The sequence below is a fragment of the Erinaceus europaeus genome, chromosome 10 (assembly GCF_950295315.1).
Source record: "Erinaceus europaeus chromosome 10, mEriEur2.1, whole genome shotgun sequence".
NCBI classification, from domain to species: domain Eukaryota; kingdom Metazoa; phylum Chordata; class Mammalia; order Eulipotyphla; family Erinaceidae; genus Erinaceus; species Erinaceus europaeus.
The window spans coordinates 86,224,825-86,243,742 of record NC_080171.1 but is presented as its reverse complement, the minus strand read 5'-3'; the positions used below and the strand labels follow the sequence as shown (position 1 = coordinate 86,243,742).

Here is an 18,918-nt window from a genome sequence, read left to right as displayed (position 1 = left end):
GTTATACATATTTTTTTTTATTTCTGTGCTATCAGTTGTGATATTTCTTCTATGGTTTACAATTCTATTTACTTGAGTCTTCTCCCTTTTTCTATTAGTCAGTCTGGCTAGGTTTCGTCAATCTTGTTTAATTTTTCAAAGAACCAACATTTGGCTCATTGATCTTTTGTATGTTTCTCTTATTTTCAATGTTGTTTGTTTCTACTATAATTTTAGTGATTTCCATCCATCTTATTTCTTTAAGGTGTGCAGTAAGGTAATTTATTTGAGCTTTTTTTGTTCTCTAATATGTGATTGTATAGCTATGAGTTTCCTCTCCATACTGATTTAGCTGTGTCCCAAATATTTTGATAACTTGTATCTTCATTTTCATTTGTTTCCAGGAACATTTGAATTTCTTGCTTGAGTGTCTCTCTGACCCAGTTTTCTTAAGCAGCATGTCATTGGGTATCCAAATTCTGTGACTTTTAGTAATTTTCTGTTTGTTGTTGAATGTTAGCTTTACTACACTGTGGTCTGAGAAGATACTTGCTATGATTTCAATGCTCTTGAATTTGTTGATACTGTCTTTGTGGCCTAATATGTGGTCTATCCTTGAGGATTTGCTTTGTGGATGTGAAAAGAATGTGTATTTCTGGTTTGGGGGGTAAAGAACTCTGAAATTGTCCAGGAGGTCTAGTCTTTTCATCTATTCATTTAATTCTCTTGTTTCTTTGCTGATTCTCTGCTTCACTGATCTAAGTATGAGAGTGGGGTATTAAAGTCTCCCACTATTATTGTACTACTATTGTGTTTTATAGTTCTTTCAGTAGGTGTTTGATGTGTTTAGATGGTTCCCTCATCGGGTGCATAGATGTTAATAATTGTTAAATCTTCTTGGCTGATTGATCTTCTAATCATTATGTAATGGCCTTGCCTATCTTTTATTACTTTATTTAAAGTCTGTTGTGTCAGAGATGAGAATGGCTGGTCCTGCCCTTTTTTGTGTTCCATAAGCCTGTAGAATAGTTTTCCATCCTTTCACTTTACATCTGTATATGTCTTGTTGGGTCAGATGGGATTCTTGCAAGTGGCATATGGTTGGGTTGTGTTTTCTGACCCATCCTACAACTCTGTGCCTTTTAGTGGGTGAATTTAAGCCACTGAAATTTATTGATATTACACATGGAATGTATTGTAGTACCATTGTTCAACTTTTTTTTTTTTACTTGCTCTGATATATTGCAAGTGTTATGGTGATGTTCTTGTTTATAAGAGGTCTTTTAGTACCTCTTTCAGGGAAGGTTTAGTGATGGTTGCCTCCTTTAACTGTTGTCTGCCTCAGAAGGTTTTGATTCCTCCATCTAGTGTGAATGAAAGTCTAGCAGGACATATTATCCTTGGTTGAAACCGTTTTTCATTCATGGCTCGATCAATATCTTGCCATTCTCTCCTGGCTTTTGGAGTTTGAGGGGAGACATCTTACGGATTTTTCCCTGTATGTGACTTTTTGTTTTTCTCTTGCAGCCTTTAGGATCCTTTCTTTATCCTTACTTCTTTTCATTGTAACTATGATGTGTCTTGGTGTCTTCAGGTCTGGGTTGATTTTGTTTGGGACTCTCTGGGCCTCTTGAATCTTAATTCCTTTCTGTTTAGGTCTGAGAAGTTTTCTTCTATTACTTCCTCTAGATTGTTTACTTCCCCTTCCTCTCTTTCTTCCTCTGGTAAGATAATTATGCGAATGTTACTTATTTTGAGATCATCCCATATGTCTCTGTTGTTGTTTTCAGTGTCTCTCAATCTCTTCTGGGGCTCTTTTACCTTTTTCTAAATTTTCTGTAGCTCATCCTCTGTCTGGCTAATTCTGTTTTCTGCTTCTATTAATATGCTTTCCCTTCCTTCAGCTTCTAGTTCAGTTATAGTATTAGCTTGTTCTGCTAATTGGCCTTTTAGCTCAGCTATTTCAGCTTTCACTTCTCTAATTAGCTCGAGTTAGCTTATATTTTCTTTGAGGGTCTCATCTGTTGTTTCCCTAGTTCTGATAGCCCTTTCCTCCGTAGTTGTCTTCATTTCTGTGAATATTAGGTTTACTATTGCTTGCATATTTTTCTTATCATTGGTTACTTCTGAGTGATTTGGAGTTTCTTCTGGGCTCCTATCCTGATTCATTGTGGTACTACTTTTATTTGCTCTTGATTTAACCTCTTTTTTTTTATTGATGTGATTTTTATTTTTCTGTTCTGTAGTTCTTCAGTTGTTGTGTTTTGAGTACAAGACACACTGTACTAAAGACCTTTATGACAAATGTAGTCACCAATCTCAGCTATTACAACAGTAATAACTTAAGCAAGGATTGATGCAGTTCAACTAATATCAGTTAGCCAAACAATACCTAAAGACCAAGAAAAAATAGCAACCAAACAAAAGGAAAAAAAGAGAAAGGAAAAAAGGGGACGTAAAAATAGACAATTATGGAAATCTACTGTCCACTATAAATTCTAGGGATAGAAAGAGGAGAAATGGGAGTAGAGAAGACACACACACACACATAGTCCATTCTGAACCAGATTTTTTTTTCCCCAAAATAATTCACAAGTAAGTATCAGTTAATTCAGAAAGCAAAAAAAGGAGGAAGGAAGATATGAATAAAAAAGGAATAGCAGTGAAAAGAAAGAGGTTTTTTTTGTTTGTTTGTTTGTTTGTTTTTTAATTAGCTAGGAGGAGGGAAAAAGGAGAATGGAGGGAAAGGTAGAGAGAAACAAGTTCTTCTCACAATGGATAGGACACCGAGTCACCTAGCAATAGAAAAAACAACAGCTAATTTTGTTCAACCTGAAGAAGGAGGAGGGAAAAGGGACACACACATATAATAACATTAATAATAAAATAAAATAAAACAGAGTAAAAAATGCTAACAGTCAGTCTTCAGCTTGGACTGCTCCGGATTGACTATAAGCAGTCTGAGCAAAGACAGCCAATTGTAAGAAGTATGCAAAAAAAAAAAAAAAAAAAACCTCCAGGTAGTCTTTCCCAGGCAGGGATGAGGCTATGATTGGTTCTCTAGTTTGTCACTCAAATAGAGCTCCAGCCACTTTAAAAAAAGTGAAGTTAAACAAAAAGGAAAAGACTTGGAGTGTCATTCCAAGTGGTGAGCCAGGAATCTTGGTAAAGAAAATATCTCAGCAGGAAGCCTGCTAGAAGGGACTGTCAAGCCCCTGGGGGCTGGTTCTGGGATAGAGGGGTAGAGGTGAGCTCACAAATAGTCAAAAGATTTCCCTTTCTTTTCCCCATGGCCTCCGTTTGTCAGCTGAGTGAGTTATGGGACTGTATTTTGGTGTCACACTGACCAGCCTGTGTTCACCTTTCTACAGACAGGCCAGTATCCTACCCTTTCCAGAGAATCCCAAGTCCCAAGCTGCTGCTTTTTGGAGCTCATGGCAGCTGCTGCTCCAAAGTTGCCATCTTTGTTCCGCATCCCAGATTATGTGATGTTTTTAATCTAGACTGTGATGTTTAGTCTAAAAAAAATAAAATTCTAGGGTACTATGGTTAAAACTTCTATGTGTGTGCGCTGGTTTTGCTGTTTTTATAGATTTCACGATTTAAGATAGATTCTTTGGATTTTACAGCTTCAGTTCATATCTATAAGGCTAGAATACTCAGAATGTGTCCATTATTGCTTTGGGGGTTGTGGAATCTTTAGAAACTTAAATAATAACATATATAAGTTATGTGTTGAGCTCCAGATTAGACTTCCCCAGAATTGTATGTAGCAGAGATGAGCTGTGCTCTGGTCTCTCTCAGTCTCTCTCTCTCAAATATATAAATAAAATTATATAATGTAGCAAGTTTTTTCTGTGGATTCAAATGCAGACTAACACAAAATCTTGTTCTGCCACATTATAAAATGCATATTTTTAGTAAGATGCTTTGCCTTGCTAAGTCATAGTTTACCTTTTGACAAAATCAAAATCTCTTAAATACTCCAAAATGATGAAGGTCAATGAAATTAAAAGAAAAGAAAAAATGGCTGCCAGGAGCAGATGATTTGTCATGCAAACACTGAACCCCAGCAATAACCTTGGTGGCAACAGCAACAACAAGAAAGTATTATTATTTTGACTACAAATGTAATCTCAAATGTAACATATGCCCATTTTGATGTTTTAATACAGCTATTTTTGGAGATTAACCATTCCTTTTCTCTCCAAGGGAAGAAGCAATGCTGTCCACATACTTTGAAACCATCAATGACCTGCTGTCTTCCTTTGGACCAGTTCGTGACTGTTCTCGAAACAATGGGGGCTGCACTAGAAACTTCAAGTGTGTGTCTGACCGCCAGGTGGACTCCTCAGGATGTGTGGTAAGTGCTCACTGCCCCTTAAGAATGATGACTACTTCCTGGAGGCCCTTCCCTATTATGGTAGGTGGTCCAGAAGCATCACACTACACATAGTTCCTACTTCTGTGACTTGAACCACAGTAGATTTCCTTGGTTCCTTCATCTGTAAAGTGGGATCATTAAACTTGTTCTGTCTGTCTCATAGAACTGTTGCTAGAATGAAATGAGATATTAGAACTTTGTTGCCCAACAGACAATATAGATTCTTCCTTGAGATTTACCAGTCATTGAAAGCTTATGGTTCATTTAGCTGAGAGGAGGGAATGTCTTATCTCTGTGAACATAATAGGCTCCATGTCATCCAGATGTTCAAAAGAGAAAGTTTAAACTGAGATAGAAGGCTTATTGATGGCTTCTTGGAAAATCTGGTCTTGGCATTACCTTCAAAAGATGGGGGTGGGTAAGACAGAAGCATGATACATATATGGACAAGGAAAATGAATGGCAGTCTTGTTTGCAAGAAGCTATAGTGCCTAATCTGAGATAAGGATACAGAGTAATAAATATGAAGATCTTTGCTGTCTACGAAATATGATTTGTTTGGGGGCTGGGTAGTGGTGCATCTGTTTGAGCACACATGTTACAATACTCAAGGATCCAGGTTTGAGCCCCCCAGTCCCCACCTGCAGGGCTAAAGCTTTGCAAGTGGTGAAACAGGTATCTCTCTGTCAATCTCCCTCTCTATCACATACCTCCCTCTTGATTTCTAGCTATCTCTATCCAATAAATAAATAAACGTAATAACAAAAATATTTTAAAATATGATTTATTTTGTAAGATTGAACTAAGATGCTTTTATAAAAATGCAGGCTCCTGGGATCCACAATAAAATCTTTATAGGGGTAGATATACCCCTAGGCACCTAATTTCTAACAAATACTTGAGCAGAGGAGAGGTGGGGGGAGTGGAGGCTTGTAAGTATACTTGTGAAATATTGACTACAGAATAAACTTGTTCCTTGGTATTTAATGACCTTTAGATATAGCCCCTTTTGATCTTCCCACTACTTTATTTCACTATACACTCATGGAGCTAACTAGATGGAGTTCTCTCAACATACGTTTGTCTATATAATGCCTCAAAACCTCTGCTCATGCCATATTATTTCTGCATAGGGTAAATTGCCTCCCAAGTCTATTGCAAATAAGTGGACATATATCATATTTCTAGACTCATTTCCTTTATGAAACTTTCCTCTGCCAGTTAATAAATAAAGATTTTTCTAAGGATCTTTATTCCCCCCATCCCTATCTTCATTGTTTCATCACCTGTTGTCATTTATTGCACATACTTGATTTTGTTGTTGTTGTTGTTTTTAGTCTATTTCACTTAATATGCTGGTGGAAAACTGAAGGAATTTGTGGATTTGGTTCAACACTCCAGCAGTGTTCCTCTCAGTAAATTTGAGGGTAAGGAAGAAAAGACAAAGGAAAAGGTTAGGGCCAAGATAAGGAAATCCCTTTGTGAACTAGTGGGTTTTTTTTTGGTTTTTGTTTGTTTGTTTGTTTGTTTGTTTTTCCTGAGAACACACTGTTAAAACACCTACACAATAATAATTGTGGAAATAATCACTCTCAAGTAAATTCATGCAAAGACTAGATGATCCAGTGAAAAGATACTTTTAGGTTCAGAGATCAGCAGATAATCCCAAGTAGGTGGCCACTAGGAGATTTTATTGATTAAATTCTTAGGACTTTAAATGTCATTTAAAGTTACTCAGTTCAATTTAAGCTACTTGGTAGTGGGGGGGGTGATACATATTAACTCAAAACAGGAGTTAAATCACAATGGGCTAGAAAGACTTGAAAAATGATGTTAGAATCTCTCCTTAGTTTTACTTTTCTTTTTATTATATTTATTTATTCCCTTTTGTTGCCCTTGTTTTATTGTTGTAGTTATTATTGTTGGTATTGATGTCACCGTTGTTGGATAGGACAAAGAGAAATGGAGAGAGGAGGGGAAGACAGAGAGAGGGAGAGAAAGATAGACACCTACAGACCTGCTTCACCACCTGTGAAGCGATGCCCCTGTAGGTGGGGAGCCAGGGGCTTGAACAGGGATCCTTAGCCGGTCCTTGCGCTTTGCGCCACATGCACTTAACCCGCTGCGCTACCGCCTGACTCCCCAGATATAATTTTTTTACAAATAAATTTTATTTCTGTTTTGTTCCATCACTTCATAGTGGATTCTAGTCATTTTGGATTTTCTACCTCCTACTTCTTCCTGAAAATCTGAGTTCAAGGCGACTGATAAGCTTCTAAGTTATAAAAGTAAAAAGAATACTTGGTGCTGGACCATCACCTCTCAGTTTCTGTTACTTGATGTCTCATCAGTCCTTTGCCCATTACTCTCCTTCTTTGACGGTGCCTCCCAGGACATCTATGTTGCCACATAATTTAGGATATGATGATATGGTATGAGGATGTCCATATAGGCATTAATATAATGACCACATACTCCTCAACCACACCTCAAGGTGATTTGAGACCAGGTAACTTTATTAAGCATGTAATTTTCCCACTATACTAAGTGCATGAGGAATGTCTTCTAGGCCAAGAATATGGGAAGAGAGCATATTTAAGTTTCCATCTGCAGTTGATTGCTTACATGCCAGGGAAGAATACTCAGCCATGTTTGCCACTCATAGTTTTCTGTCAGGCAAATGAAGTCTAGATACTCTGAATCCAGATACTTCAAACCTATATGATTTTTTCTAGTCCCTTTATTCCTGTAAACTACTTCATATAATTATCCTATTGAGGATAAAGCTGAGATTCTCTTTTAGGTACATTCCCTAACATTTACAAGATCATCTTATTTGGCTTTTAATGTTCCTCCCCTTTTTTGAGCTCCAGTCACTGTAATTTCTTTGTGATAGGTTCAAGTTAATTTTCTGACAGGTCAGTCATTAATAATCAGAGTCCTTCACTGTGGAAGATAGAGGCAGCAGAGGGATTCAGAGTGGTACAAAGCTTTGAGGATGGGAAAAAAAAAAACATTTTTTTTCATACAATCTAAAGAAAGTCTCCAGAAGCTGGAAAAGTCAAGATAATGAATTCATCCCTAGACTTTGTTGAAAGGAATGCAGCCTTGGAGGTACCTTGAATTTATCTTGGTGAGACCTTTGTTGATCTTTTAACCTAGAGAAATGGAAGAAAATCAATCTATGCAGTTTTAACCCACAAGTTAGTGGTAATTTGTTATGGCAAGCAACTAAAATCCGAGTGTATAGTGATGTGGGAGGGAGGCTGATCCAGGAGATACTTTCTAAAGAGTGATCCTGTTGTTTTAATTTGCAATTATTATCAGGAAAATTATCATATCTTGACCAGTGATAAAGCAATCAATAAATGAAGCATCAGAGAAAGGAGAGAGATTTAGTTTCCTCTCCAACTAACTACAGAGTACAAAATTGTTCTCTATTTGAAATGATGTAAATCTGACAAACATAGTGATGTCAGCAAGATACCATTTGAAAAGTCAGCACTGACTCCCTTTATTCTGTGTATAAGTATAAAAACTGCATGATTTTTATCAGAGTAGAGGACAGACTAAAGAAAGTTCTAAATCATGGTATAGTGAAAACATTATACCTTCTTTGTATAATTGCTGCCCTCATAAATATCACACTTATGTCATTCCTTTGTATTTCCCTGCTTTTCTAAGCATGGGCAGGAGACCTTTTGTTGAACTCGACTCTAGACAAGACATTCAGGCATCAAAAGTCATACTATCCAGCCCTTTTTTGAAGTGCCAACTCACAGTTTACCTACCTTATTACAAAAATTTGGCATTAGCAACACCCATATCCAACACAGAATCAATTACAGAAGCCTGACTTTCTACCTTCTGTATGCCACACAGAATTTTTTAAATTTTTATTAGTGATTTAGTAATGATTAAAAAGATTGTGAGATAATAAGGATATAATTCCATACAGTTTCCACCACCAAAATTCTGTGTCCCATCCCCTCCACTAGGAACTTCCATATTCTTTTTTTAAAATATTTTTTATTTTTATATTTATTTATTTATTTATTGCCTTTTGTTGCTCTTGTTGTTTTATTGTTTTAGTTATTATTGTTGTTGTTATTGATGTTGTTGTTGGATAGGACAGAGAGAAATGGAGAGAGGAGGAGAAGACAGAAAGGAGGAGAGAAAGACAGACACCTGCAGATCTGCTTCACCACCTGTGAAGCTACTCCCCTGCACGTGGGGAGCCGGGGGCTCGAACTGGGATCCTGAAACTGGTCCTTGCATTTAGCGCCACTTGCGCTTAACCGCTCCTCTACCGCCCGACTCCCGCTTCCATATTCCCATAAAGAATTTGGTCCATATTCCGAGAGAGGTAAATATTAGGAGAAGATGGCCAGAGGGCTCTGAACTCTAATTCCATCAGGAACTGGAGAAAGAGAAGGAAAAAAAAAGAAAGAAAGAAAGAAAGAAAGAAAGAAAGAAAGGAAGGAAGGAAGGAAGGAAGGAAGGAAGGAGAAAGAAGAAAGAAAGAAAGAAAGAAAGAAAGAAAGAAAGAAAGAAGGAAGGAAGGAAGGAAGGAAGGAAGGAAGGAAGGAAAGAAAGAAAGAAAGAAAGAAAGAAAGAAAGAAAGAAAGAAAGGGAGTCGGGTGGTAGCGCAGTAGGTTAAGCACACCTGGCTCAAAGCACAAGGACTGGCTTAAGGATTCTGATTCAAACCCCCAGCTCCCCACCTTCAGGGGAGTCGCTTCACAGGTGGTGAAGCAGTTCTGCAGGTGTCTGTCTTCCTCTCCCCCTCTCTGTCTTCCCCTCCTCTCTCTATTTCTCTCTGTCCTATCCAACAATGACAACAAGAATAACTACAACAATAAAACAACAAGGGTAACAAATGGAATAAATAAATAAATAAATATAAAAATATTAAAAAAGAAAGAAAGGGAAAAAGGGTAGGGCACTCAGAAGTAGTAAGTATGATTTAGAAAGTAAGATAAAGAAGGATTAGATATAGATATGGATATGGATATGGATATATATATAGAGAGAGAGAGGGAGAGAGAGAGAGAGAACGAGAGAAATAATAGCCCATATCTGTGATCTTGGGAGAACTAATGCAGTTTCCAATTGAGGTAAAATCTAGTGGTGGGAAAGTTATGGAATTATATCACTATTATCTTATAATTTGTAAATCAATAATAAATTAATAATATATTTTTTAATTTGTTGTTGTGGTTAGGGGAGATAGCATAATGGTTATGCAAACAGACTCTTATTCCTGAGGCTCAAAGTTCTCATGTTTAATCCACCACACCACCGTAAACTAGAGCTGTGCAGTGCTCTGTGAAAAATAAATAAATAAATAAATAAATAAATAAACAAATAAATAAATAAATAAATAGTTTAGCTGAATCACTTCTCTGATTCATTACTTGTGGGGAATTTTGCAGAGGATATTTAAACACCTTCACTTACACGTCCCTAGTCTGCCCTGTGAGCAGGAGGTGAAGCATGGCTCCAAAAGATTAATCAGAGAGACATAAGCTATGTGTCTGACTGAGACGCCGAAGGTGACTGAACTGAACATACACTCCTATAGGAGGGGAGCATGCTTTCATGGGCCACAGCCTTTTAATAGCAAGTCTTACAATACATGAATAAATTCAGATCAAAGGAGTTCATTCAGTAGGAAGCAGGGCATGCAATGGTATGTGAGTAGACAGCTTTAGGATACAGGAATATCTCAAACATCAGAAATCTAAATCTAACATCTGAACTGGTTCTCTACATCCATATCAGAAGCAACCCAATTCTATCACCTTTGCATCTTTAATGTTTTTGCACAACGACTCTTTCAGGAATCTGCAAATAACTTTATGGGGAGCATAGTGCTCCAGGTGCTGGGTTCGCTATTAAGTATCAAGTTTGTAATCATCAAATATCTAGTTGGAATGTGCTGCTTACACTTGTATATCTGTACTGGACCTGGAACACTTGGGGACAATTGATCCTGCCTATGATGAACCTTGGATAATATGTTACTTTGCCATGTGTGTAACCTGGTTAAAATGATTTCTCCATATAATGAACTTCTTATGCCATTGTGCCTGGATTTGCAAAGATAACCCCCAAGTTTGAATGTTGCCAGGGCTAGGCAGAAGCTGCAAGGCAAGTCCTAGAACATTATTCCTACCATGTTCTATCAGTACAAGAGGGGTTACATACAAAATCCTTACCTGATAACTAGGTCAGACTAGATGGACTTCAGCAAGGCTGCAATATGCCATAGAATGCATTGCTTTCTAATTGCATAGGAATGCCTAATGGGTCTGAAGAGACAACATAATGGTTTTGCAGAAGATACAACCATTGTTTGAGACTCTGAAGATTCAGGTTCAATCCCCAACTCCATCATAAACCAGAGCTATGCAGTGATCTGTTGTCTATCTATCTCCTTCTCCCCCTCCCTCTCCTTCTTTCTACTTAAAAATAAACAAATAAATAATAAAACAAATTGATTTGAAAAATAAAGTCTGGGGCCAGAGAGTAGAGAAGCAGGTTAAGCACACATGATACAAAACACAAGGATCAGTGTAAGGATCCTGGTTCGAGCCCCTGGCTCCCCACCTGCAGGAGGATTTGCTTTACAAGCTGTGAAGCAGATCTGCAAGTGTCTATCTTTCTCTCCTTCTCCCTGTCTTTCTCTTCTCTCTTGATTTCTGTCTTATCCAACAACAATAACAACACAAACAACAAATAGAAAAATGGTCTCCATGAGCAGTAGATTCATAGTGCAGGCACCAAACACTAGCAATAACCCTAGAGGAAATAAAATAAAATAAAATAAAATAAAATAAAATAAAATAAAAGTCTGTGTGAATATTGAGGAGAAAAATGAGGGGCTTGGGTATGGGGGAAGACAAGCTTCTCACTGAGTACCTACTATGTGTCAGTTCATTGTGTCAATGTCAATTATCACTTATAACTATTCTTCTTGTTGGGTATTATTAGATGCATTTTACAAGAGAGAACATTTAGAAATGCAAAAACAATCATCCATGCGGCCCATGATGCTAAGTGCTCTGTTTATTTTAACCAATTAAAGTCTCACAGTCATCTTATGAGCTAGGTTTTATGACTATCTTCATTTTACTCTTAGAAAAATGCAGTTTTCTTATAGGAAGTGAGGAGTGTGTGGAGAAACACAGTGAAGGGATGGAAGAAAGGTAGGGTTATACTAGGTATGGTGAGAATGTCCACAGAAAGTTTCAAGCTGTATCTAAGAGACATCACACTGGGAAACAAGTGTGTGCATTCCAGTTTTGAACCCTTTCACCACATGGGAATGTCACGGCACCAGAAGGAGCTTTGGTGTTATAGTATTTCCCTCCACTCACTTTCACCTCCACTCACTTTCACTCTCCCTTTACACTGTCTGAACTGGAAGACGCTTTGAAGAGGGTTAAACCGGGAACAGCTGCTGGCTATGATAACATCACCCCAGAACTCATTCTTAACCTGGGCCCCGCGGCAAAGAAGTGGCTCGCTTCATTCCTGTCCCACATCTTGGAATCTGAGTCTATGCCCAAAGTTTGGTGTCGTGCGAAGATTATAGCGGTTTTGAAACCAAAGAAAGACCCAACACTGGCCGCCAGCTATAGACCAATTTCTCTCCTCTCTGTGTGTTACAAACTCCTTGAGAGGCTGCTTCTGTCACGTATTTCTCATCTTACAGAGAAATTCCTATCACCCGCCCAGGCTGGTTTCCGCCCAGGAAGATCTACCTGTGAACAAGCCCTGGCCCTCTCAACTTACATTGAAAATGGATTCCAGAAGAATTTAAAGACAGGTGCTGTCTTTGTTGATCTCACAGCAGCCTATGACACGGTCTGGCACCGTGGTCTCCTGGTCAAGATCTCAAGATGCCTGCCTCCATGGGTGGCCAACACTATATCGTTTCTTCTCCAAAACAGAAGATTCCGGGTACATCTGGGTGACAAGTCTAGCAGATGGAGACTTGTCTCAAGTGGCCTCCCCCAGGGCTCTGTTCTGGCTCCTACGCTATTTAATATTTACATCAGTGACCTCCCAGAAACTTCTTCAAGGAAGTTCATCTACGCCGATGACATCTGCTGTGCAACTCAGGCATCCAAGTTCGACATCCTCGAGGAAACACTCACGAAAGACATGTCTCTGATATCTGATTACTGTAAAAAATGGCGACTAATCCCTAGCACTGCAAAAATGGTATCATCTATTTTCCATCTACACCATGCCTCAGCCTCGCGTGAGCTTAATGTGCAGCTTGGCGATACGAGAATCCGGCATGAAGCCCAGCCAGTCTATCTTGGCGTTACTCTCGATCGCACTCTGTCATTTCACGAACATCTCATAAAAACTGCAGCAAAGGTGGGCGCGAGGAATAACATCATTGCAAGACTGGCCAGCTCCTCATGGGGCTCGAGCGCTTCCACACTACGATCATCATCTCTGGCATTATGCTATTCCACTGCAGAATACTGTGCCCCAGTATGGTTCCGTAGCCCCCATGTCCACTTGGTCGATTCCAAATTATATTCCTCCATGAGGATAATTTCTGGAACCATCCGTTCCACCCCGGTTCCATGGCTGCCAGTTCTTAGCAACATCGCCCCGCCAGATATTCATCGGGATGCGGCATCATCTAAGTTCATTTCCCACGTCTACGCTCGACCGGACCTGCCAATATACGCGGATATCTTCACCCACCCTGTTCAACGCTTGACGTCTCGTCACCCAATCTGGTCCCCTACGCCTACACTGAACTTCTCTGTTCCAGTCTTTTGGAAACAGAGCTGGCAGTCAGCTGAGGTAAAGAACAAACACCTCGTCACAGACCCCTGCAAGCGTCAACCCGGCTTTGACCTAGCACGTTATGATTGGGCCCTCCTCAATCGCTATCGAACAGGCCATGGCCGGTGCGCCGCTATGTTCCATCGCTGGGGATCCAGAGACGACCCGAATTGCCCCTGCAGCTACAGACAGACTATGACCCACATAGTCAATGACTGCCACCTCTCCAGATTCAAAGGAGGTCTCAAAACTTTACATCAGGCTCAACCTGATGCTGTTGACTGGCTACGGAAGAAGGGCAAACGCTAGAAGAAGAAACTTTCACCTGAATGAAGAAAATTCCGGATGGAGAGAATCACAGGTATTTGTATGCCTGTAAAATCCCAGGGAATGATGACATATTTTAGCTGGTGTAGAGCTGATTCCCAGACTTGCCTCTACAGTCCATTACCTCTGTTTTATCTCAAGTCAATCACAGTGTGCTCTGCCTTTCCTCCAATCACTCAGCTTCATCCCTACTGTCTTTGTTTACTCTTCTTTTTTTCACCCGTCTTGACTTAAAAAGTCATCTGGCCTTTTCATATTAATAAGAAACATGGGGTCACTGACTGCACTTAGATAATCAAAGACAACAAAAGAAACAATCCTGCATTCTAAAATTTCAAAATTAATAAAGATAAAATGATGCACTTATTATAGGTCTGGTATCATTTGACCACTCAAAAGAATGTGAAACCTGGAGTCTGGTTCATTTAGGGAGGGAGGGGAAGAGAGAGAGGGGGAGAGAGAGAGAGAGACTGATTTGCTCTGCTTTTCATCCTTACCATGCACTTTTAAGGATCCAGCTGAAGTGTAATTGAAAGCAACAAAACAAGGCAGAGAAGACATTCCAGGAGAATCAGTAGAGTGAGAAATCAGTTTGGAGCGCAGCCTAGGCACTACTGCCCAGAGGATGCCCACCCCAGTTTCCTGAGCATCTACCCTCATGATGTGTGCTTCTTTTTCCATGTATACAGACTTGGAAGCTTCATCCTCAAAGAGGAGAAATGGTCCCAGTTCAGGGTCTTTGATGGATTTCCAGCACAATCCGGACACATTCGTTAGAGTCTAAAAATGGAGGAATGATGCCTGCCAGTTTGTTTCTTCCTAAAAACTTTAGAAATGTGCAAAGCCAGAGCACAAAATATCTTTATAGAAACCCTTTCAGAGACCACTGAGCTGAGAAACATTATTAAAAGGGTGGAATATATGCTTGGTGTATTTATCAAAGTACCCTCTGATTAGAAAGTCCATAGGCAGTTCTCTACAGTACCTTTACCCGTGATGCTATCCTTGATGTTACTATTGATAAAATACACTAGTTGCTATTATTAATAAATTAATACTACCAATTATATCAGTATTAATATTACTTATAGATATACTAAGAGACTTTTTGACTATAAATTAATCTTCCAGGATCTGGACTAAATGCAATTAACCTTAAATGCTTATAGCTTCCTTAAAAAGTAGGCAGCATTACTATTCCACTTTAATTCATAAGGAAATGGACTGAAGAAGTATGAGAAACTTACCCAAAGCTACCTAGCCAGATAAAGACAGCACAGAATCTATCTAATTTCCAAACCCATTCTAGCAATTTATTAATAGGCAGAGAAAATAGTTTCCTAAGGATTAATTGGATGTACCCAATGTTTAGGAAAATAAAAAGATGTGACATTTCTTGTCCTTACTTCATTCTGTACTCTTTTTTTTTTTTCTTTTTAACCAGAGCACTGCTCACCTCTAGCTTATGGTGATGTGGGCGACTGAACCTGGGACTTCAGAGTGTTTTTTGCATAACCATTATATTACCTATCCCCGCCCTTTCCCCTGTATTTTCTATTGGGCGTCATGAAGTCTGAAAGAAGATTAAGAAGACTGAGTATTGCCAAACAGGGTCAGGATGGTCAGAAAGCAAGGACATTGGAACTCTGTACCCCTTTGCTCCATGCCTGCTTACACAGCAGGAAAATTAGGAGCTGATAAGGAAAAATGTTGCATCTCAACTGTGTGTTGTGCCTTTGAATCTCCTCTTGTGGACTCTCAGTAGGGTGTGCCTCCTTTTTAGGTGGGTGTGAGCATGTGTCTGCAGTTTGGTGTTTCAAGATTATATATAATGTGTACCTTTTTCCTAAAGCTTATGCACCTTTTTATGACACTGAGCTTTTATTTTCCCCATGATATTTGAAACTTTCTCTGTCCACCTTGTTTTATTTTTTTGGAACATGAATATGGTAGGCCTGAAGATATTTCTGGTAAGCTGCCTTTATTGTATAGAAGTCATTATCTGCTAAAGTCAGGGAGCAGCCTCCCCCACCACCACCACCACAGGTCCCATGCCTTTACATAATTAATTCCTGGAAGAATAGCATGGAGGGTATCTCAGATTGGAGACAGGAAGTGGAGGAGGGCTATCTAATTCTGCCACCTGTTGACTCTAAGCATAGAAAATATCACATGTAGGGAAGGTGACACCCATATTTGTAAACTGCACACTGGAACCTGGTGAGAGAGCTAGGGACCATCCTGAAAAGGGATTGATGAATTACTAAATTTAATTCCCGAAGTTGTTGATTCTCAGACAGTTTCAGAGAGCAGTGCTTCTAATATTGGAAGAGCCCTAGGGCAGAAAAAGTAACTTGAAATAGTAGGTGAGGCTTTACTCACTGATTGGTAGAAAAAAGAATGTACAAGGAGTTGGGCGGTAGCACAGAGGGTTAAGTGCACATGGCAGAAAGCACAAGGACCAGATAAGGACGCTGGTTCGAGCCCCTGGATCCCCACCTGCAGGGGAGTCGCTTCACAGAAGGTGAAGCAGGTCTGCAAGTGTCCGTCTTTCTCTCCCTCTCTCTGTCTTCCCCTTCTCTCTCCATTTATCTTTGTCCTATGTAACAACAGCAACATCAGTAACAACAATAATAACTACAACAACAATGAAAAACAACAAGGGCAACAAAAGGGAAAATAAATAAATATAAAAATGAAAGTAAAAGATAAAAAGAAAAAATGTACAGGCCTTTAAAATTACTATCTCATTATCTCCCTTTTGTAAACACCTCTGAAGTATTAGATGGCATTCTTTAAAATGTTTTATTTATTTACTAATGAGAAAGAAGAGATAGGGCAGAAGGAGAGAGAGGGAGAGAGAGAGAGAGAATGAGAGCATATTTTGGAATATACCAGGGATAAAACTCAGTAGCTAGTACTTGTAAATCAAATGCTCTATCCACTGAGCCACTTCCCAGGCTATATGACTACCATTTTATTATTTTTTTTAAATATTTTATGTTTTTATTGGCTAGAGACAGAGAGAACTGAGATAGGAGGAAGAGATAGAGAGAGAAAGAGAAAGAGAGACATATGCACAACTTCTTCAAGCTTCATCTAAGATGAGGTGAGGAAAGTGACTTCCTCATATTAACAGCTGAATAGTATTCCATTGTAAACATATACCACTACTTTCTTAGCCATTTATTTGATGGTGAATACCTGGGTTGCTTCCAAGTTTGGGCTATTACAAATTGTGCTTCTATGAATATAGGTATACATAGATTTCTTCAGATAGGCATATTTATTCCATTAGGATACATCCTCAGAAAAGTAATTGTTGTATCATGGAGAAGGTCCATTTTTAACAACCTAAGATTTCTCTATACTGTTTTTTACAAGTATTAGACTAATTTCATTCTTTCTTTTAAAAAAATCTTTATTTATTTTACTTGATTGAACTGAGAGAAATTGAGAGGGAGAGAAGATAAAGAGGGAGAAAGAGACAGAGAGACACTTGCAGCATTGCTGTGAATCACGCTTTCCTTCTGCCAGCTGGGAACAGGGGCTTGAACCTGGGTCTTTGTGTATGGTAATATGTGTACTTAACCAAGTGCACCACCACCTGGCCCCCAATTTACATTCTTACCAGCAGTGCACGATGGTTCCTTTGGCCCCACACCCTCTCTAACAAATGTTTATTGTCCTTTCTGGTATATAACATTGCCACAGGGGAGAAGTTGTTGTTATCTGCATTTCTCTGATAATCAATTACTGAACATATGTCTATTGTACCTTTGGATCTCTTCTTTGTTAAATATTATGTCTATATTCTCTTTTCATTTTTGGTTGGAATTGTTTTGGTTATTTTGGTTGTTTTGTTGCTGAGTTTGATGAGCTTTTTCTATATTTTGGTTAATAGCCTCTTGTCTGATATATACCATGTAAGGATCTTCTCCCATTCCATAAGGACTCTCTCTAAATGGGTGGTGATTTATTTTGCTGTGCAGAAATTTTATATTTGATATCACATTGGTTTATTTTTGTTTTTGTTTTCCTTGCAATTGGATCTGTCTCACTGAAGATGCTTTTAGAACATAGATTGAAAGGGGTTCTGCCTGTGTTTTCCTTTAAATATTTGGTGGCTTTGGTCTAACATCCAAATTTTTATACACTTGAAAATTACTTTTGTGTGTTTTAGCAAAATATAGTAGTTCAGTTTCATTCTTCTGAATATTTCAACCTAGTTTCTTCAGTACCAATTGTAAAAGATACTCTTCTCTCTCTACACAATATTTTGGGCCCCTTACTCAATAATTAGATGTACAGAGGTCTGGGCTTTTTTTTTTTCTGGGTTTTCAATTCTATTCCACTGGTCAGCATTCTGTTTTTCTCCCAATACAAGGGAGTTTTGAATAGAATAAGTATATAATATAGTTTGAGATCTGGGGATGTAGTACCTCAAGATTTCTTTGGTAATTCTAGGTATTTTCTTTTTTTGTTTGTTTGTTATTGTTGTTGTTGTTATTGACAGGTCAATCCTTACCTCCAGCCTATTTTTATCTTCCTCTAGTGGAGTGGGGCATTGGGGAGGTATGGTTCCAGGACACATTGGTGAGGTCTTCTGCTCAGAAAAGTCAGGTTGGCATCATGGTAGCATCTGCAACTTGTGGCTAAAAAGCATTAAGATCTAAAACAGAACAAACTGTTTAGTAATCAGAAATATAAACATAAGAGAATATAGCAGAAGAGATTTGGGGTCTTCATGTTGGACGAAGCTAGGAAGTCTATTTTAGGTATATTCCAAGGGACCCATGACTTTACTAATTTTGCCTGAGCCTGATAGCACCTATCATTTGTTACTTTAAGTTTATTATGCCAGATATGAACATAGCTTACTCTGTTGATCCCATTGGGTTATGTTTTCTGATCTATCTGCTTTTCAATGGGTCAGTTTACACCACTGATGTTTATTGATATTATGGATTTAAAATATCAATGCCATTATTCTAAACTTGTCTTGGGTTTTCTTATCTGCAACTTTGTTTTGCTGTTGTTGTTGTTTATGAGACCCCTTTTAGAACTTCTTACAAAGAATATTTAGTGAGATTAGACTCCTTCAATTATTGCTTGTCTTAGAATTTTTTTTCCTTCCTCTTTCTAGTCTACTATCTGGCAAGGTAGAGTATTCTTGACTGAAATCCTTTTTCATTATTCAATTGATATATGACTTTCTGTTCTCTTTTGCTGTTTAGAGTTTGTGTGGATAAATATACTGATAATCTAATTGGTTTTTTATTGTATGTGACTCTTTGTATTTTCTTGTAGCTTTTATAATCCCTTATCTTTAGTCTTTGCCATTGTATTTATGATGGGCTTTGGTGTGCACAGATCTAGGGAAATTTTGTTTGGGACTCTCTGAGCTTCTT

At 38.5% G+C, this 18,918-nt stretch overlaps 1 protein-coding gene across 4 annotated transcripts in view; it reads left to right on the top strand.

The window, feature by feature from the left end:
- ASTN2 (astrotactin 2) overlaps positions 1-18,918 on the top strand; it is a 1,286,255-nt gene that overhangs the window by 710,974 nt on the left and 556,363 nt on the right. For all 4 annotated transcript variants that reach the window (XM_060200048.1, XM_007521936.3, XM_060200047.1 and 1 more), the window contains one exon: positions 4,192-4,342. In XM_060200048.1, the coding sequence (XP_060056031.1) occupies positions 4,192-4,342 (151 nt within the window). The remainder of the gene's footprint in view (positions 1-4,191; positions 4,343-18,918) is intronic.